The following is a 20,230-nucleotide window of genomic DNA, read 5'->3' as shown; positions in this document are numbered from 1 at the left end:
CTCTTTAGTAAAGATCAATCAATCAAGTGGTCAATCAGAGGAAATTTATGATTTAACAAACAGCTATTTTACAAAGGTTGATTTAGATAGCTTTTAAAAAAATAAAAATAAAATAAAATAGAAAATAAAAACCATCATTCCAAAACCAACTTTTGTAGTTACTTGGGTTATCTATATGTAATTTTAAAAATATATTATAAAACATAATAAAAATATAACATATTATAATTTGAAAATCTGAAACATTTGAGTGAAATGTAAAAGAAAAACAAAATAAATATGTAAAGGGGCAGAGACTGTTCGACAGCACGGTGTGTTGTTAAAAAAATGAAAAGCTGCAGCGCAGCCTCCTGTTTTCACAGTATTTAAGTAGGAAGTCGTAACCAAGTAATATTAGTCAAATACAGCTGATTCAATTGGCAAAAGGAAGAGAAAGCACCTCTATAAAAACTGAGGTTTTATCAGTTTTTATATGCCTCACAGATGGGGTTAATGCAATACCAGTGGAGGAAGCATGGTGGTGATGATTTGGTCAAAGTACTCTAATGCCAAATGTGAAGTTGTGTGAACTGACATTTACTGTCTTGTCTAGACTTAGTTTAGCAGCACTGAGAAGATTTTAAGATGGAAGGTGAGGTTCCTTTCTTTTTTAACATTTCTTCTTTGCACAGTGACTTTGAATTTAACCAAGCCTAATCACCATTAACTGAACAATATAACCTGTCTGACCACTTGCTGTCAAAACGTACTAGCTCAGTACAAATGATCCCTCTTGTCCCCGTGATGGCAACAAACCAATCATCTGTCTACCTTTGAAAAAAAAAAAACAAAAATGAAAAAAAAACAACAACAAAAAAAAAAACGGTAGAGACATAAGTTTCTCATGGGATTGGATACAAATTAATGCTGGATACCAGTACTACCTGCTGCTGAGGAGAAGACATTTATATAGTGTGTGTACATTATCAGAGGTAATTCAAGTTAGGGATTCAAAAAGCATAATTTTAAATGTATGTTTTAGAAAACTGTTTCCCTATCTCTTGTCAGGCATGAAGATTGCTTCATTCAACGCACAGAGGTTTGGAGTGACTAAAGTCTCAGACCCAGATGTCCTGTCAACTCTTGTTAAGGTAAAAACAAAAATCAGACATGGCTACTTTCAGAAGCTCCATGTGTTTTATCAGGCAGCAGGGACCCTGTGATCAACTCATCACATAATCACAATTATATTTACAAAGAGCCTTTAAAATCTTGTCATTTTTGGAGAGCAGCCAGGAGTAGTTTTAAATCTGAAAATGAAAATTCTTCAAACTAATTAAGTGATAGTGTTTCGATGCTTTATGAAGACCTTCAAATAAATAAATAAATAGAAACCATCAATGTCACACATTAGTCAGAGCCTGAGTGTGTTTTATTCCACTGTAGATCCTGTATTGTAACAGAAGCCTTTGCCTTTTATAGATCGTGTCTCGATATGACATCATAGTTATTCTGGAGGTGGTGGATGTGAGTGGGGCCTCCATCAAGCTGTTCCTGGCAGAACTGAACAGGTGACTGTATGTTTTTATTTTTGCCCTTTAAGCCAAACTCACTTTAAGCCTTTGAGAGTAGAAAAATAACCGGCCGTCCTTTGAGAGTGTCTCAGGGTGAACACGTCCCACCACTACGCCCTGCAGCTCAGCGCCCGCCTGGGAAGGACCAGATACAAGGAGCAGTTTATGTTTCTCTACAGGTAAACGCCGTCGCCGTGTCGACTGTCTCAGCGCCGCAACACAGAGCTGTTTAAATGAGACATATTTATTCAACTTTCAGGGATGACATGGTGGATCTGATTGACTCCTATCAGTATGAAGACAATCAGGAGAACGATGTGGATGCGTTCGCAAGGGAGCCTTACGTTCTCTACTTCAAACCTCACAACACTGGTCAGCTTCTGCAGCTCGTCTTTTAACACAAACAGGCAGCGTTGTCAGAGTTCCAAGATTTAGTGGAGTCTGCTGCTTGTCTGAGTCATGGCTGCATGACCGCGTCTGTCTCTCCTGTTTGAATAAAGGAGATTTATTTTGACGTATAAGTAGAAGGGAGAAATAGCAAGTTTGTCAGGTTTGTGCTCTCTCCTGCCACACGTGCAGTTTCATGAATGTTACATATTTGTTGCAGTGCTGAAGGATTTGGCGCTGATCCCAGTTCGTGCCACACCTCAGGACTCAGAGAAAGAACTGGATGAGCTGTATGATGTCTTCCTGATGGTCAGAGACAAATGGAAAACTGATGTAAGAATTTGAGCTCATTTGACACAAACTGCCATATCACGGCGTTATCAGTGCTGCTAACTGATGTGAGATTTACCTCACATCAGTGAGCCACAAACCTTTTGGGGATTCTATGATGCAATAATATCAGACAAAGTAGCACAAAGCTCTAAAACTCAAGAAACCTAATCAGAATCCACATGTAATTTAACCTCAGTATAAATTAGTTAACTAAGAGTGTAATGAAGACAAAGTGATGCAGTAGACAAGTCAAAGATAACGTAAGGTGAAGTAATAACACCATAACCCATTCCACAAAACACTTAATGGCAGGTCTTGGATCTCTTTTCCATTTGTTTTGTGAACAGGTCAAACAGGTGAGGTCAGTTGTTCCTTTAACATGAACAGGGCAGATGGTTTGAGTTGATACAAAAGTGGATGGAACCAAACCAGGGCAAATCTGAAAACAAACAAGAGGCGGAGGCAGTGGCGCAACTGCACATTATTCAGGTCGATTCTAAAACATAAATCGGCGCCCCCCTCCCCCGCCCCCCCGAGGGAAGGAACGTAAGGATGAAGGAGCGATGCACTACTTTGGATTGATCTATCACCAAAAGCAACCAATAAGCACATTGAAATTTGTGTTTGTAATATGATAAAATGTAAATTTCAGAGGGCATTAATAATTCATAGAGCTCTGCAAGAAATGGTTTTATTTACTTTTATTTCCCTTTCTTTCTAGAACGTAATGATCCTGGGGGATTTCAGAGCAGACGGTGCCTCTGTCACCGACAAGGAAATGCAAAACATTCGAATACGCAGTGACATAAATTTCCACTGGCTAATTGCTGATGATGTGGATACAACTTCAGTGACCACAAATAATCACACCTACGACAGGCAAGGTTTATTTTTACAGAGCTTATGACAGGCATTGTGCCTTTGGAACACAAGCTTCAATACCCAAGCTCAATTAAGAAACCTTATTTCTTATGCAGGATTGTTGTGTATGGAGATGATCTGTTGGCAACCATAGTGCCAAACTCTGCCAAGGCCTTTAATTTCCAGAAAGAGTTTAACCTGACAGATAAAATGGTGAGATATGGTGAGCTTAAATAAGCTTTTCTTTATGTAAAAGCAAAAGCTTTTACATAAGGAAATATTTAACAGGAAAATACTTTTCCTGTTAAATATTCATACAGGAATATTTAACACTTAGTTAAATATTCCTGACTTAGTGCAAACATGCTCCACTAGGCGCTCAGAGTCAGCGATCATTATCCGGTTGAGGTCGAATTAATCAGTGCGTCTCCTTTCTGGCTGGCAAGACGTGGAAACGCTACAGGATCAGTTAGCAGAGCTGCAACAGGTAACAATTCAATTGTAATTTATTATGACTACTAAGTGTTAAAAGGAAGGTCACTGAAGCTAAATGAATATTTACTTAATGATTGCTTCCTCTGAACTTCTGCAGTTGTGCTTGAGGGCGAGGCTGCAGTTCAAATATGTATGGAATTTGGGAGTGTGTTTTAACTTGGAAAATATTTAGATTTGTGATGTGTTCAGTTAAAAGTTGCTGTTGCATTAATTAGTTTGAGGATAGATGTAGATCATTGTGTTATCACATTGTCCAAATGAGTGCAGCTGTGTTGCATTTTTAGTTGTTTCCCCACTTCTACACACCAAATAGGTTGTTCACATTTCCCTGCAGAATGTGATGACATTGCAATGGATATAAATTAACCATTAAATTCAATAGACACAAAACACTGACCTGTGAGGACTGGAGGTAACGCCACAGGTTCAAAGTGATTGTAAAAGCCAGTTCCTTCAGGTTCTGCATTTGTATACTAAAAATTCAAAGATTAAGCAAAAAATATCTCCTATTAATTAAAGGAATTAAAGTATTTATTAAAGGAAATACTTTTGCCTTACTTAACTTAAAGACTACAGAGAAAATGAGAGGGCAATAAAAACACATTATATGCTATAAACTCAGTTATTTCTTGTACTTCTTGAATAGGACACCCTCAATGAAACAGACAAAAAAAATTAGTTTGGATTAGGTCCATGTTTGAATGATTTCAGTCAAAAGAACATGGTTTATCAAAGAATTGAAAGTCTCAGGGAATCAGACCTTATCTTGTTTGATAACCTTTCATAAAAGAAACAGATTATTTTGGACACAAAATGTTGCAAAGAAAATAAAAGTTGAGCAGAACAACAGGACATTGCTCATAATAAGAACTATTGTTCGTCTGTCAAAACACTTTTAATTTTTTTGCACTGCAGTAAAAATCTGCATATTATTTATTTTTGCTCTGTATCTCTTCTGTACTGAAGTGGGGCCTTTCATACCAGGCGCTTGTCTGCTGATTGATTCAGCTTGTTGTGAAAATGGTGTAGTTGTCAATCAACTTGCTGCCGCAGGTTATTACGTGGAAATTAACAAAGAAAACTAATCAGAAATGTGATGTATTTTTTTTTACATTGCTGGGAGACTACCAGTCCTTCCACGCAGCCTTTCCAGGAACTACATGAGCTGCCTAACAAGCTCCTATTTTTTTTCTTTTGCAGTGCTACGGCATGCCTTTGTGTTCAGTCAGATCTGACAGGACTTCACTGTCACTATGCTGATCATATTTTTCATATTTTCTGATCACGACTAACCCAGAAATTAAGATAAATTAAACCGATTATACATTTGGTAACTTTGACTTAATAGTATAAGTGATAATAAAAACCAGTAAAAATAGTAAATGCATTTGAACTTAAAAGCAAAAATAAAAACACAACTTTCTAATCACAGTGATGTTTTCCCTGTATTCTCTGTTCTAAGGGAGTTTGCAGGATGAAGTGATGAGCTTGCAGAAAGAAATCCTCCTGCTGCAGCGAGAAAAGCTTCAGCTTCAGATCTCCTATCTGAAAAAGAAACTTGCCTCAGTTGAATGAACGAAGTGACTAGAAGATTTCAAATACCACTGTTTCATTTAGTATGTAGCCAGAACATATGTGTTGAAATGGTTTTTGCAAATTGTTTGTGATTTTGTTTGGCTATTTAGTGTATTTTATTCTGATTCTTTATTGTTTTTATTCAAATACTTTTTACTTTTATAGTATGTGTTTGCGTGCTGTCAGTTCAGTGCTTTTTAGAGAATGCTCAACTGGCTTTACGGTGGTACTTCCCAGAGTGCCTTTACTGTAAGTAAATACATATCATGGGGTGTTTGATTTAAAGCATTAGAAACATAAAGTGGGCTTGCAAAGTTGAAATATACAGTTAATCCCAAAATTATTCCTAATTCTGGCAGATTTGGATTTAAATTTATTATTAAACAAAAAATAAATAAATAAATAAAAAATCTCATTTTTAAATTACAAATAGATACAAATATATTTTAATTCACGTTTGGTCAAAAAGTGTCATGTCTTTAAAGTTTTATGATAGCCATGACTATTACAGCACCCAAACATGTCTCATTATTACTGACTAACTTTGTGAATGTTTTCACTGGTAGTTTTATCCATTCATCTCTGGTGATGAGCTTCAGGTGTTTGAAGTTGCAGATCACTTTGACATCACCATATGCTCCCTTCTCCGATTTTATATTAGATTTAAGACAGGACTACCGCTTTGGATCATTGTCATGCTGAAACATCCAATATTTCCCAAGACTGAGTTCCTCTAAGACCGCCTGATGTTCTTGATAATCTTGACACAGTCTTCCCACTGCCAGTGACCATGAATTATTGTAAACATGCTCCTTTACTGTAAGCAAAACATATAAATAATTTATGTGTTTGCTGGGACATCTGCATTGACCACATGAAACAAGCTGAAGTTAACACTTTTGCTGTAAGTCACCAAACAAACTGCTGAGCATAATGTTCTGATCACGTTCATTTGTAATTGTTCACAAAACAGCAAGAAAAATAAAGATAAAAAAGGAAAATATATTTAAACAATAAATAGTCAATATTTTATACCTATATCTTTTTTGTCTTTGCACAATTGTGTTTTTAAATCTTGTTTTGAGGATGATTGAACGCATTGACATGTGCTGCATTCAAGCTACACAAGTTAGCTCGAATATTCCCAAATTACAGAGAGAAAAAAACTCGGTCAGTTAAATTAACTCTTGTAAAAAAAATACTGTGTTAGTATTTAAATAAAAATGTACAAAAATGTCGAAATCATTTGTAACATTACCGTAGCATTAACTACACATCTCACATTTGTTCTTGTCTCGGCTTCTCGGGTTACTACGTTTCCGTAAGTCAACTAAAGTAAGCTTGGTAGTCACGTGACTGGCCCCTTTAACGAAAACACAGAGGCTTCGAAAAGGCAGCAGCGGCGATTTGTCAACAAGGTGTGAGACACTGTCAACTTTCTCTTCGTCCTTCGAGCTCCACCTGCAGCCACACCAAACCGGCAGACAGGCTGTCTCAATGCATTTCAGAGGACCGAGAACTCCGAGGCGGCCATGGATGTGTACGACTTGTTTAGTAGTTGCAGAAAGGGCGACATTTGTAGAGTCAGGTAACCAGCGGCTCTGTTAACGTCGTTTTGGTTTGCATAAACATTGTTTCACAAGCATCTGCTTCATCAGGCTGACACCTGACATAGATGTGCGATAAAAGAAAAATAAATAATTAGCCCTGTCCTGTCCCGCTAACTGCTGTTAAACGATGTTTTTGCTCGGAACCAGAAGCGGAAGATTGCTAACATTAGCACCGATGACCCAGCTTGTCAGGCTAACGTTTGTAGGTCAGAGTTTTTGTGTGCAGTATTTAACATTAAAATCTTTAATATTGCTTGCTGTATTTTGCAGCGATATACAGCATTAAGTCTTTTTCTATAAGATACATTTTCGGTTTTTGTCTTAAAACATTTATTTGCTTAAGCCTTTTGCACGTTCTACTCTAATTAAACTAACTTAATTTGCCTATTTCAACTGTGTTTAACGTATCGATTTCTTGATATTGTGTACAAGTTCAGCACTTTGTGGACCTTCGGTTATTTTAAGGTGCTTTATAAATAACTAGAAAGACATTTTCACCCATCAGATGAATACTAACAACGTGCACAGCTAAGTCACTATTGCTGATGTAATTTTACTTTATGGGTAAAATAAGAGTGAAATATGGATTTAGTACTACTTTACTGTGTAGTGTCGTTTGGAAAATACTTTATTTTTGATCATGTTAAAAGAACCCAGACAAAATAAACAAAATGGCATACAACTGAATAGTAAATCCTTCTCCTAGTCCACACCGTAAAACATATAAAAAGACTATCATTAAAATATAAACTATGTGACCATTACCTGTAATAATAGTAATGATGATGACGATGATGATAGTAATAATTATACAGAAATTACATTCATAGCAATGAATTTCAGATTAGTGGTACAAATAAAAATAGACATTTCAAACAAAATACTTAGATTTTTTTTTCCTTGCAAAGAAACATTACTTTGTTGCATGTATTGTATTGTCTGTCTCAGATTAATTTTTTTCATAAATTCTTTTGTTTTATTGCCTATAAATAAAACCTCTCCCTGACTTAAAACGGAGGATAAGGACTGATGGTAAACTGAATATGCTCACAGATCAGGCTTTATGGTTCTCTTTAAGGTACCTTGTTGAACAAAGGGATGTGGACCTCAATGTGAGAGATAAGTGGGACAGCACACCTTTGTAAGTATGTTTGCAGACCTGCAGTTATTCTAATGCTATTTACTACAAAGCATTATCATAACAGTATCCTAAGAAAAAGAGCTGCTTTTCCTGTAGGTACTATGCATGCCTCTGTGGCCACGAGGAGCTGGTCCAGTACCTGTTGGCTAGTGGTAAAATTGAATTTTCACTGGATAAAGTGAGATTTTCATAATAAAAGGATGTTTGCTGAAGGATTCTAGATTTTGATTGTTTTTTTTGTTTTTTTTTTGTGTGGATTTACTTCCAGGGGCCAAGTGTGAAGCCAACACATTCGATGGTGAAAGATGTGTGTATGGCTCCCTGAACGACTCAATCAGACGCCTGCTCAAAGATTACAAGTGCGTCAGCGTCCGTGCCATGCAGCGCAATGATTTTAATTACTTCCTACACATGTAAGTGTGAAGATTTTCTCTTTTTTAGGGTATTAACTTTGGGGGGGGAAAAAACACAAATATATTCCTAAAGCTTGCAAAGGTAAAACAGTTTAGTATAAAACATATCCCTGCTGTTTCCCTTCAGGTTGTTAGAGCAAGGTCAGCACAGTGATGTCAAGTTCCTGGTTCATGGACAAATGTTTGCAGCTCACCGGTGTGTTCTCAGCGCACGTTCAGAGTACTTCACCGAAATGTTTGAGACAAAATGGAAAGGAAAGAACCTTATAACCCTCAAACATCCCTTGGTAATGTAGAATTTTACTTAAATAAATAAATTTGTCTCCTTCAAGTGATCAACTTTATTTTATTGGAACAAAAACTGTTTTGATTTTAGATCAATCCTGCAGCCTTTGGAGCAATTCTTCAATATTTTTATACCGGTGAGTGTTTTTTTTTCTTTTCTTTTTTCATCTATGCTATATTTTAATACAAAAGAAAATAGAGACTGAAATAAATAGAAAACAACCTACTTAACTCTAATTAGACTAATTTAAAAAAATGCCTAACAAAAAAGTGTGAACTTTATTAGTTGTTTCATAATGTTACAGGACGAATGGATATTGATATAAGTCTGGTGGAAGACTGCAGGCGACTCGCTAAGCAGTGCAAGATGGCAGACCTTATGGAAGAACTGGAGAATAAATGTAAACAGGTCTATGAATTTGGTAAGACTGCTAGTTAATATGTGCATTGTGTAGTTCATAATTCATATTGCTGATTTATCTCTTTCTTTTTCTCCTCTGGAGCTTTGATTGTTTTGGTTCACCATGAATTATAATCTGAAAAGGTCTCTTTTTCTTCTCCTGTCATTTTGGAAGTGTCCAACAAGCCTGGAACCTGTGTCAAAGTTCTTAGCCTTGAGCCTCACACCTGTCAGCTCCAAGAGGAGATGGCCCAGTTGGCAGACTGTGCACTACCCACTGAACTAAGAGTGAGACGCTAAACCCAGTGAAATCCTGATGCTAAACACAGAACAACTGCTACTTACATACTCTTCTTTCTTTTTGCCCCAGGTTGGATTTGGTGAACTTCCCTTTAATAGGGTTGATCTGTTCCCTACTTACCCTGATATCTGTTTCAGAGTGGAGGGTTTCGATTTCTTATGTCACAAGGTAAGGAATTTCAAAGCCCACAAACGTGAATCCAAACCCTAAAATTATTGTTCTGGTAATGTCAGATTTTCATAATGTGTGTTTTCAGGCTTTTTTCTGCGGGCGCAGTGATTATTTTAAGGCCTTACTGGAGGACCACTTCAGTGAGGGCCAGCAGCTGCATTCGCAGCCCAGCACCCCGGTGATAACGCTGCACAACATCTCCCATGAAGTCTTTATTCACATCATGTATTACATCTACACTGATGACACAGAGGTGTGTGTGTGTGAATACAGTCGGAAGCTTTTAAAGTGCTGTGAAAAAGAATGATCCATTTATTCTGGTTTAAACGATTTAAATCATCAACCCAATTTTATTATCAGACAAATTTAAGTGTAGTTATGCCATTTTCTACATAGGATTTTTATTTTTCAGGAAATTCATTTATCTGTTGAAGTGGATTAATGTAATGTTGAAAAGTTTAAAAATCATTTATTAAATTACCACAACAGTGATGTTTTCCATTCAGCGGGATTGTCAACACTTTTCGTTTAATGCGCTCATCTTTAACGCTGATCGGTTCTTCTTCCCCGTCCAGCTGACGATGGACAGCGTGTTTGACGTGCTGTGCGTGGCTGACATGTACCTGCTGCCGGGGCTGAAGCGTCTCTGCGGGAAGACGCTCGCCAAGGCGATTTGTGAGGACAACGTCCTGCACATGTGGAAGACGGCCAAGCTCTTCCGTCTTTCTCGGCTGGAGGATCAGTGCACGGAGTTCATGGCAAAGATCATTGAGCGGGTAGGCGTCTTTGTGTGACCCTCATCGTGGCTCAGTTACCTGTGATTTCAAACCTGGGTGTTACTGACTGTGGTTTGTAATGTTTACTCCTTGATTCATTTAGCGAGGTCTGAAGTAGCTGACGGTCATTTTGAGAAAAAGATAAAATGATGATGAATCTAAAATTACTTAAGGCAAAACAGAAAAATATATAAAAAAAAATAGAACTGTGATGCTTTATGGTGCAGCTCTAGATGATCAGGTCAGACACATCCAGTTCCTCCTCCAGATGCATTCACGCCTGTGTACCTGCCATCTCTGTCCACAGCTGGTGGAGAAGGACGAGTTTGCCGAGATGATAAAGGAGGACGCTGCGTCGCTGGAGGAGCGACAGGAGACGGACTCTGTCCCTCTGGTGGACGACATCCGCTTCCACATCGCCAGCAACGTGCAGACGTACAGCGCCATCGAGGAGGCCAATCAGAAGCTGGAGGCTCTGGAGGAGCTGCTTTCCAGCATCAATATTGACTGCTGAGCAGAGTTCATCAGATTCCTCTATCTGGTGCAGAAATGTTAAGGTCGTGTTTGGAGGGAATCTTTAGTGAGGTGAGAAGAAAAACATATGCATCTTTATGTTTGCAGGTTCTATTTCATTTACAGCGTATGGCACAGATTGTACTGTATGTGAACGGAGGTGGTTGTTGGGGAGTTTAGCTCATTTCAAAGGAAGTCCTTACCAAACAAGAGGAAAGTTATCTGGTTCGTACTGACATTAAACTCTGAGATTGGCTGTGAAGAAGAAGAAGGGTGACATATTAATAACAGAATACTTTTGCATTATTCATGCATGAAATTAAAATGATCTGCAGCAGCTAGATTTAATTTAACGTTTTTCATGTGTATCATGTAAAACGTCAAGAAATTGTATTTTAATGCTTTAAAGAGGCAACATGGAGAGCATGTATTGCTCTAATTCTCACATTTCAGAACAATGTGGTTAAAAAAAAAATCTTTCCTCCCTTTACTAGTTCAGATAACGTCCTGTTAGTCTTCTGTTTTATTAAATTGTGTTTTGTGGTTACTTGAAAGTATTTTGTGGCTCTCCTTCACCTCACTGCTCGAACTGTGGGATTCCCTCTGGTATCTTTACACATATCACCCTCTAATCCACTCTTACACTTTGCTTCAGTTGAACATGGAGCTTATTTTTCCAGCAAACCCATTTTGCCTTATGTGTGTAGCAAGTAAATAAAATAAAAGTTGTGAACAGTGCTGTCTATTTTTTTTTTATCTCCTGTTGTAAAAATATTTTCTCGAGGTCTTGCATTAGAACTTGCATTATTATTTGGCTTCATAAATGACTAAATCAAATTTTTTAGTAGTCTCTTAGACATTCATCTTACTATGCTGGTTAGAAGTTTATTTACAATTGTCAGCATGACTGTCATATTAAATTTAGGCTTTTAATTATTTCTACTGTTCTTTCAGGGAAGAATTATGCAATAAACTTAATCAGTTTTAAAAACAAGAACTAGATGCTAAAGTTGCAATTTATTTGTCTTTGCATTTCTTTGCAGAGTCAAAATAACAATTCCGATTCAAAGAAAAAAGTCAACATTTTGTGCATTTCTGTTAATAATAAAGGAGATGTGATGCAACATAGGTCACCTTCCGGAAGGAGTTCTATTGGCAGCCTGAAGATGGCAGCATTTCTTATTTTATCTTCAAGCGCAGCCTTTCAAAGCTTGAGGGCTTCCTCTCAGTAGAGTGGCTGCATTTAAGACTTCACCATGTTCTGTGAACCAGGGTTTTATCCAGCCAGGACTCTGGACTTGTGGGAATGTTGTCTGAAAGGAGTCATTTCACAGTCATTCACAATCTTCACAAGTTCACTGCAACATGAAGGATAGGATGTAAATAAGTGACACTGCATGCATGTCTTTGCTCAGATCTGTATGCATGCTGGCCTGCGTATTTTGCTCTAGATTTTGTCTCTTGCACCCATGTAGCCTCCATCAGGCTCATTCCAAAGACTCTAGGAGGCAATAACAAAGCTGTACATCAGCTTAATGGAGCCCCCTGTGTTATGAGCTCAAATCACAGCAGTGCAGCGGAGCAGCTGTTAGGACAAATTACGGTGAAGTTCAAAACTGTCGCCATCCTATAGAAAACAAAACTGCTGGCTTCCAGCCTGTGCCTGCTGAATGCTTATAAGAAATAAGCAATCCAATTAGTTTTCACTCAGAGATTCCTCCCCAAATGTTTTATAGTTGTTGCTAAGCCACTCACTTTTGTTTTTACTCTTGGGTGGGAAAATCTGGACTGCTGCATCCTGCTTCAGACAAACAGACATTATGCTTTAGATGTTGTTCAGTTTCCCTTGGAGAATCTGTTTTAAAGTCAATGTTGAAAGACTTCAACTTCAAAAGAAACCTCAAGGCTGAGAGGAGCCACGTGAGGTGTGAAAACTAATTGCTGACAAAATCAGTTTAGTTGTTTTAGACATGAAGTGTAGCCTTTATTACTGTAAGTGATAAAAAAGTAGCAGTAATGCATTTGTTCTGCACATTATGTGTTTGCATCCCACACATATAAAGATGAATGACTTCCCTTTCTTAATCCATGGGCTTTAAAATGTCACTTGAACCTTTGTAGCTACAACAGTTGTACCTCTTACAAGAAGGCTTTCCACCAAGCTTAGGAGTGTTTATAGGAATATCTGAGGTTTCTTTCATAAATGCATTTGTGAGATCAGACACTGATGCTGGACAAGGGGAGCTGTTCAACTCATCCCAGAGATCCTCTATAGAGTTGAAAGTAGGACAATGTGCAGGCCTGTTCTCCCACACCAAACTCTCTCATACTGGACTTTGCTTTGTGCACTGGCTGCAAACTTGAAAGGGTTCACGGAAACGTACCCACTGTTCCTTGAGCTATCGTGACAATGCATAGTGGTGGTTGGTCCTTGCATTCATTGACCACACTAATTTTACACAGCCACCTGAATTGTACCATTTGATGGCTGACCCAATACTTTTTGGTATTTTCCACTCATTTTGAATTTAGTACTCGTCTTTTCTTTATATTAAGGCACTGAAGGAAGGTAAATTTGCGCTTCATACTGATATCTCTCTGACCTAAGTTTTGTTTTGCATTTGCTTGCTGCAGATGTGGAGATATTCCAGTGCACCTGGTGTTATCAATAACCCTGATTTGAACTGTCTAGGCATGAGATATCCACACACTTTCTACATCATGTGCAGCATTCTCTGTACTCTTCCCAGATGTTCCAGCTTCCAGCTGTGAGACCACATTTTCAGCACCAAATCGCCCGCTGGTAAGTGCATGTGTGAACAGCAGCTGCAGAAATCGCACAGAACGAAGTGACATTCTGCCACGGATCTGCAATGATCCTATGTAAAAAATAATTTGAACAGGATGATGTTTTAAAGTTTATTTTGTGTGTGAATTTTTAACAGCCATAAACATCCAAAGTATGCCATACAAGGTGTCATTTTCTCTCATAGGGAATACTGTTGCACCTTCAATGCAACAGTATTCAAACCTCAGCAAACTATGGCCTTATGGTTCTGCAATTTCACATTGATCATTTTGCTGCAGTGCCATCATTATTCTTCTCATACTACCTGATTGCAAAATAAACTTGATTTCAATGTATTCCTTCATAAATATTTGTAGTCGGAGCCTGTGTACCTGGATTTTATACACTCGCAATTCATCTGGAAAGTTTACCACTTTGTCATGACTTATTCCAAAATGCACTAATCTCTTTCCTTTAAGTTCTTTAAACAAATACCCAGTTATATGTTTTTACAAAATTAAAAGTAAAAAACCCCCAAGAAATTACATTAATGTAATGACTAAGAATTTGCCATGAAGCTTAAAATTAAGATGTTTTCACTGATCAAGATGTTTCTACAACTTGAATGTAGCCAGAATGCACCCATCTTGTGGCAACCTGGGGTGGATTTTATTATTATCAACACAAATATAAAACATTAAAGGTTACAATGACCAACACCACCACCTGGAATAACTCCAGGAAAATGCAATGCAATAAGGACACAGGCAAGTTCTGCTGGAAATGAGAAGAGATTCAGAAAGTTCTACCAAAAATTAAACTTCAATGTTTGTTTTTTTATTTTTTATTTTATTTCTAGTAACCTGAAATTGAATGGTTAAAACAGTGAATGCATTTGACAAGATTTATTGTAATAAAATGTTAAAATTTCAAAGGAAACCGAGGCTTATCAATAGGGCAAGTAGTGAGGGAAGGGGGCAACATCCAGTGACGAAAAAGGGACCACCCTGGACACTACAAAAACAGCAAAGAAAAAGATGCTCCAACAAAACACACAAGAAACCGCCACCAGGGGTCACCACAGAAGCCTCAGTCCCTAAAAGAAAGAAAAAAAAAAATGAAATACGAGTTTAACAGTGACACAAAAGCACTACAATATTGCACTTCATCCCATTTGTAGTGCCATCAATGCTCCCGGCAGCAGCGAAAGTTCAGGTTGGTCTTTTAAAATATTTTATAGGTAGGCAAAACAGCAGCGAGTGTCACTCCAGGTGCAATGCTGATTAGAGACTCATCAGAAGGCTAAAAATAATGGAGCAAATTAATACAAGATGCAGTACAACTGTAAGAAAACGCTATGTGAAGATTTTGTTTACATGGGGTAGATGTTGCCTAGGCACGCCAAGCCCTTACCTTCCTGTCAGCAAACAAATGAACAGACAGATCGGTCCAGATATTGAAGGTGCAGCAAAGGAGGCTAAGCAGATAGACCAGTTAGCATTAATAACTACTATTAAAGCCGACAACAAAACACCCACGCTTACCCAGAACGGTGCAAACAAAGGAAGCAGATGGAGTTGACGTCACGACGCAAGCAGCCTCATGACAGGTGAAGGCTTGCTTATATGCAGCAGCCGAAATTGGCCTTAAAGTGGCAGCGTACCATTTATGCTGCTACACTATTATTTGGAGCGGCTATACATAAGGTATATGAATTAACAACACTTTACTGTAAAAACTATACATACCTGTCCTGTAAAATCCAGTGCTTCAACACACAAGTAGATAAATATTCTACAGTTTTTTTAAGCAGCAGGCCAGGCATCAATTTTTTCAAAATGATAAAACTGATAGTTTAAGATGTGGTGATGAAACTATGTTTTTGTCATGATTTACGGATTTGATGTTAAATTCCTAAAGGTAATCGCGGGATATTCCCGAAGGTAATATCCCGTGATTACCTTCAGGACTCACAGGATATTTACCACTGCATATTCACTCTTGAATAAGTAGTCTAATGTATGCCCTTGTGGCCCTAATGAAGAGCATTTGAGTGCTGGTTGAATGACTGACTCCTCTCAACCCTAATTAATATAATCCTTATGACTTTAGTGGTATTTGAAGCTTAACCTCTATCCCTGTCATCAGCTCATCTTTACGTAAGGTCAAATGCCCTGTAGTGATATTTAGCTGGGTTGTCTTGATTAACATATTAGCATTACTAATATGCTAAACTGAGACTGAGCTGAAGGCAGGGCTGTACTTATGAGCAGTGCTCTGGGGTAGTCTATTTTTCTTTCTTTTGCCAGCTCATCCAGATGACACTATGCTTTCCGTTAACATGACTCTGATCCCATAGTCAGCGCGGCACCAAAACCAGTACTCTGACAGGCGATTAATCAAATTCCCCTTTTTGCCCTTTGTAATTGTATTATCCACAACACAGTGATGTGTAAAGGTTTAACTTCACAGACAATTTAAAACAGTAATGATGGTATTTGTATCCTCTCACCATAGACAAAAGAAGATGTGTTCTTAATGGCCCGTTGTGTTTTGAAATACAATGTTAATCCAAGCAGTAATTTTCTTTTTAAATGCCTTTTCTTCATGGAGAACAATGGCCCGTATTTATCTCCCCTGTAGTGTGTCTAATACATTACCTTAAGAAGAAAACAAAGGAAATGATCTCTTGGCTTTGAGTCACAACCCTGTGACTAACTACAGTAAACTTCAGAGGGAAGAGTATTAGTTAAAGATAGAATTCTTAATATGAAAAGTAAGGATTTGTATTTGTATTTGTTCCATTATTTCTTTTTGTAACAATGTTTCAAGGCAATAAATCTTGCACAGTTGGAAAGTCTGTTTGATTCCTCTGAAATAGGGCAGCAGTTGCAAGGAAAACACGTGTTTTACTGTGGATCATGCAGCAGAGTTGAGGATGTGAGTTTTATCTGTGGAAAACTTTCCAAATCCCCCCCAATACCTCACTGGAAAAACAAGGCTTGTCATTACTGAAGGGAATGTCAATACAGAGTTGCACTAAGATGAGATTCTTCAACCCTTTAAGTATGTAATGACTCCACATTTAAAGACTAAACTCCCAAAGAGGTGGTCTTATCAGAGGTCTTACCAGAGGCTACCTCCAGAATTCAGTGATGGAAGCAAGGAAATAACCTGCTTGTTGTCCTGACCTCAACCTTCCTAATCACCTGAACGATCAGTTTGGGCGTCCTGCTTGATGAAGAGTAAGCAGCACAGCGATGTACTGCTTACTCAAACCAATGAATTGTTAAACTGCCAATATGCTTTGTTTCTTTAATCATCCATTCCACTAAACAAAAGCAAACCAGAGCTGATAGCGCAATTCATTATTTGGTATTGTCCGAGAACTCTGCTTTTCAACCTATGTTTTTACTTGCAAATGTGATACAGTCTAAGGGGGGAAAAAATCATGTCCTTGAGCAGTTACGGAGCAAACACATATTTTCTTACTTGCTAAGTTTGAATGCTTTTTTCATTTTAGTTTCCATCTAGGAGAGCTTTTTCTTTCCATTGATTTTTTTTTTTCCATAAGTTTCTTCCGTCTCACTTGGTTTTAGTCTCCCGACCACATATAGTACCCTGATGACGTGCACACATCATGCAGAGTTGTGTCATTCACACCATCTGTTCTCCTGCACAACAACATGTTCATCTCAGTGACCCTCTTTATGCAGCTCACACGTAGCGTTCATAAGATACCAGAGCAGATGGAAATGACTACATGAGGCCAGACAGAAAGTTGATAACATGAGCTCTGCTGCAAGAGTACAGAATACCGATATGCAGAATACATTCATATATGCAGAATACCGATTTGTTTTCAGTTTGTCCAGATGTAGCTATTTTTGTTTCTCCTAATAGTTATTGGGGGCCACAAGTTAGGAAAAATATTAACTTCGCAATAAAAAGTAGTTCTAAAAATCTAAAAAGCCTGTTGTGTGAGAGTTGAGCCCTCTAACCATAGGTGGATCATTAATAATTGCTGATTTAATGTAGGTAGAATTAAGTTATAAATTGTATTTTATTTGTCCCAAAAATTTGAATCCATGTAAGAAAATTGTCAAATAAAGACAAATGTCAAATAAAATATACAATATCACTTTTGGAGAGAATTGCTGCAAATAATGTCATTTTGGCATCATCTCTATTGTTGTTTAAATAAATGTATGATATATATTTTTAAAAATCCTGTTTCATGATTTTATTCAGGTGATGCACAACTTAAAAGAACATATTTTGTTTTGTAAATTCTACTTTTACTTCATTTTACCTAATTTTTCAAGTTGAAGTTTAATAATAGTCACAATCAATATAAACAACACAGCAACCCACAAATTCTACCTGAAAATATTAAATTCAACACTAACATCCATGGAAATGTTATAGTGTATGTCTTTCACCCTGTGAAGATGTAACAGTATTTTAATAAAAAGAGAGGGTTCCATCATATTACTGCCGCATCCTTTCAGCACCCTGAGATTTCTTTAACCCTGACTCAAGCTCATGTTTATTAAGCTGGTATGCTGTTTATGTCTCTGCTTTCCTCTAGGTTCTGCTTTGGAAGTGTCACTGTCAGGGCCTTACACTTAACATAGCCACGGTAATATGGGATTAAGCCTTACATGCTCTCTTGAGCATTAGCAGCCAGGGCAAAGACGAGCAAGCGAGCAGTGGTCGCATTAGTCAGCTTTGTCCAAGACAGCTGGTTCCCTGACAAAGCCTAGTAAAGATAACCTACATTACGTCACAGAAACACGACATTCCGGGATCTTCCGGATGCCTTTAAAAGTTGTGTCCATCAGATGCAGATCTGATACATTTTTACTGCATCAGCCACCCTTTGTTTTCCCTCCTTCTTCAGTGTTTGTGGATGGTTTGATCTCATGCTTACCAGCATGTTTGGCATCGGACATTGTCAGCTATGAAGAGATAACAACGGCGTCTGCATGTGAGACAGGATTACAGAGTCACCATGTGACTGTCCTGCCCTTAGACAGACCTCTAAGAACAGATGAGCTAAATCTGTCCAAGTCAACCTCTGGTCTCGAACTCTTCAGATGTAAACAAAAAAGAGGACTGCTGAACAATCTACAGTTACAACCTTTAACTTGATCTGCTGAGGATGAAAGGTACAATGATAACTTTGGTCTGATTTTGGTACACTAAAATTAAAACCCTTGAACCAATGTCTATTTGCAAGACTTTTGGAAAAGTTTTACATGAATTACATTTACGCAACATGTACTCACCACAAAAATTCATTTTAGGGAATTATTGAGTTGAAGAAACTCAATCAAAAGTTTCCAGTAGAAATCTTGTTGAGACACATACAGAGTGACTCAGAGTACATGGGATTTGGTGAGTTACACTATGACCTTCTTTAATAGGCTCAGGCTCTAAGTAGACTCCTAACAGTTTCTTTCTTTAATTTTAGTTCATAAACTTCCATTCTAATGTTTACCTAATAATCAGAGCTTTTGTGTCTCTGAGACACTGCTGGGTCGACATTCTGTCTGGTTTCACACATAATAGACTCTTTATAAGTGGACTGTTTGGATTTGGAGTTTCTCTTTATAATATTGTTTAAACAAACAGAACTGGGGATAAACTTAAAGTAATCCCTTAGAGCTTTTTGATTATGTGAAGACGTTAAAAGGAATCAGTGTTTTTGGCCTTTATAGGGCAGGTGCCAGCTTTAGTAAATTGTAAATCTCCACTTTTTTTTTGCTGCAATAAACATAAATTGAGTTTCTTGCTTTTGAACATTGTCCACGATGTTCAATGTGTCTGTTTGATCACCAAAGACTTTGACCTGGTAAATCCACCATTGGTTGAGAAATAAGCGTATCTGACTCCTTGGATATTTTTGTTTCTTTTACGATTTATTGTACAAAATAAGAGAAGGTCATTAAAGCATCAGAATTCAGGAAAGTAGGTAACCCTGGATCCTTCCTGCATGGGTCAAGTGAAAAGTTTTGTCCTAGTCACATGACTTGAAGCAGCAACAGTAGTCGGCTTTGTTCATTGTCCTTGGATCTTTGTTTATGTTAAAACTCACAAATGTTCATGATGAAGTAAGTCATTGGTTTTCAATACTTTTTAAGGTCTTCTTCAGCTTTATTCCTGACCTGTCTGGTGACACAAATTATACAGATGTTGACTAACTAGTAATAAGGTGATTTAAGAAGTTAACTTACCCAGAGATAAACTTTAAGATTTGTGCCTACAATACTGTTGATATTTCTGCAAACATTCACTCCCAAATGGATACGATAGATGTTTCTGCTGAGTTCAGAAAGAAATTTAACATAGTTGCTGAATTTAAATTAAGTTTTCAAAAATGTGGGGTGAGAATACTCTTAGCATGCATTGGTCCTAGGTCAAAGATTACTTAGTGTCTCCTACGTCCTAAAAGCGCTCAAGGTGGTGTATGCAGGAAAAAGCACGTTGCTATGTTTCCACAACACAAAATCACCTGTAGTCATGAAGCAGTAAGCCGTGTGAAAGTGATTCACAAACTGTGATGGCTTAATGGATGTCTGTTTTATGTCGCAACATAAAACACTGAATCATTTTTATGATGCTT

General features: G+C 37.7%; 2 protein-coding genes and 1 long non-coding RNA gene across 4 annotated transcripts; 2 read left to right on the top strand and 1 right to left on the bottom strand.

Annotated features, from left to right (window-relative positions):
* The first annotated feature begins 1,049 nt into the window (after positions 1-1,049).
* Positions 1,050-5,688, top strand: LOC106934906 (deoxyribonuclease-1-like). Its single transcript, XM_015015067.1, has 9 exons — positions 1,050-1,130; positions 1,462-1,550; positions 1,646-1,732; positions 1,813-1,925; positions 2,161-2,273; positions 2,995-3,152; positions 3,251-3,347; positions 3,510-3,621; positions 5,092-5,688. The coding sequence occupies exons 1-9, from the start codon at positions 1,050-1,052 to the stop codon at positions 5,202-5,204; spliced, it is 963 nt and encodes a 320-aa protein (XP_014870553.1). The 3' UTR covers positions 5,205-5,688.
* Positions 5,689-6,548: 860 nt separating this feature from the next.
* abtb1 (ankyrin repeat and BTB (POZ) domain containing 1) lies at positions 6,549-11,552 on the top strand. Of its 2 annotated transcripts, XM_015015094.1 has the most exons (12): positions 6,549-6,792; positions 7,893-7,955; positions 8,052-8,107; positions 8,224-8,368; positions 8,496-8,655; positions 8,745-8,790; positions 8,959-9,075; positions 9,229-9,341; positions 9,424-9,522; positions 9,611-9,778; positions 10,101-10,301; positions 10,609-11,552. In XM_015015094.1, the coding sequence occupies exons 1-12, from the start codon at positions 6,737-6,739 to the stop codon at positions 10,813-10,815; spliced, it is 1,431 nt and encodes a 476-aa protein (XP_014870580.1). In that variant the 5' UTR covers positions 6,549-6,736; the 3' UTR covers positions 10,816-11,552. The 2 variants fall into 2 exon arrangements, with proteins under 2 accessions (XP_014870580.1, XP_014870581.1); XM_015015095.1 differs by lacking the exons at positions 6,549-6,792; positions 7,893-7,955 and having other exon boundaries at positions 8,052-8,133.
* Positions 11,553-13,722: 2,170 nt separating this feature from the next.
* Positions 13,723-15,282, bottom strand: LOC106934907 (uncharacterized). Its single transcript, XR_001421798.1, has 2 exons — positions 15,016-15,282; positions 13,723-14,698 (listed from the first exon to the last, which is right to left on the bottom strand). It is a non-coding gene; the product is annotated as an uncharacterized LOC106934907 (long non-coding RNA).
* Positions 15,283-20,230: the final 4,948 nt, after the last annotated feature.

The sequence above is a fragment of the Poecilia latipinna genome, unplaced genomic scaffold (assembly GCF_001443285.1).
Source record: "Poecilia latipinna isolate Pla-1442-1.1 unplaced genomic scaffold, P_latipinna-1.0 Scaffold1881, whole genome shotgun sequence".
Classification (NCBI taxonomy): Eukaryota; Metazoa; Chordata; class Actinopteri; order Cyprinodontiformes; family Poeciliidae; genus Poecilia; species Poecilia latipinna.
The sequence above is the reverse complement of the archived record's forward strand: the minus strand, read 5'-3'. Positions and strand labels throughout refer to the sequence as shown.

Excerpts from the sequence above, each read along its gene's own strand:
- LOC106934906 (XM_015015067.1), top strand. The coding sequence starts at position 1,050 with ATGAAGATTGCTTCATTCAACGCACAGAGGTTTGGAGTGACTAAAGTC. Across the intron at positions 3,348-3,509 it reads TTAACCTGACAGATAAAATG|GCGCTCAGAGTCAGCGATCA; the intron begins GTGAGATATGGT and ends ATGCTCCACTAG. Across the intron at positions 3,622-5,091 it reads AGTTAGCAGAGCTGCAACAG|GGAGTTTGCAGGATGAAGTG; the intron begins GTAACAATTCAA and ends CTCTGTTCTAAG.
- abtb1 (XM_015015094.1), top strand. The coding sequence starts at position 6,737 with ATGGATGTGTACGACTTGTTTAGTAGTTGCAGAAAGGGCGACATTTGT. Across the intron at positions 8,791-8,958 it reads TCTTCAATATTTTTATACCG|GACGAATGGATATTGATATA; the intron begins GTGAGTGTTTTT and ends ATAATGTTACAG. Across the intron at positions 9,523-9,610 it reads TCGATTTCTTATGTCACAAG|GCTTTTTTCTGCGGGCGCAG; the intron begins GTAAGGAATTTC and ends GTGTGTTTTCAG.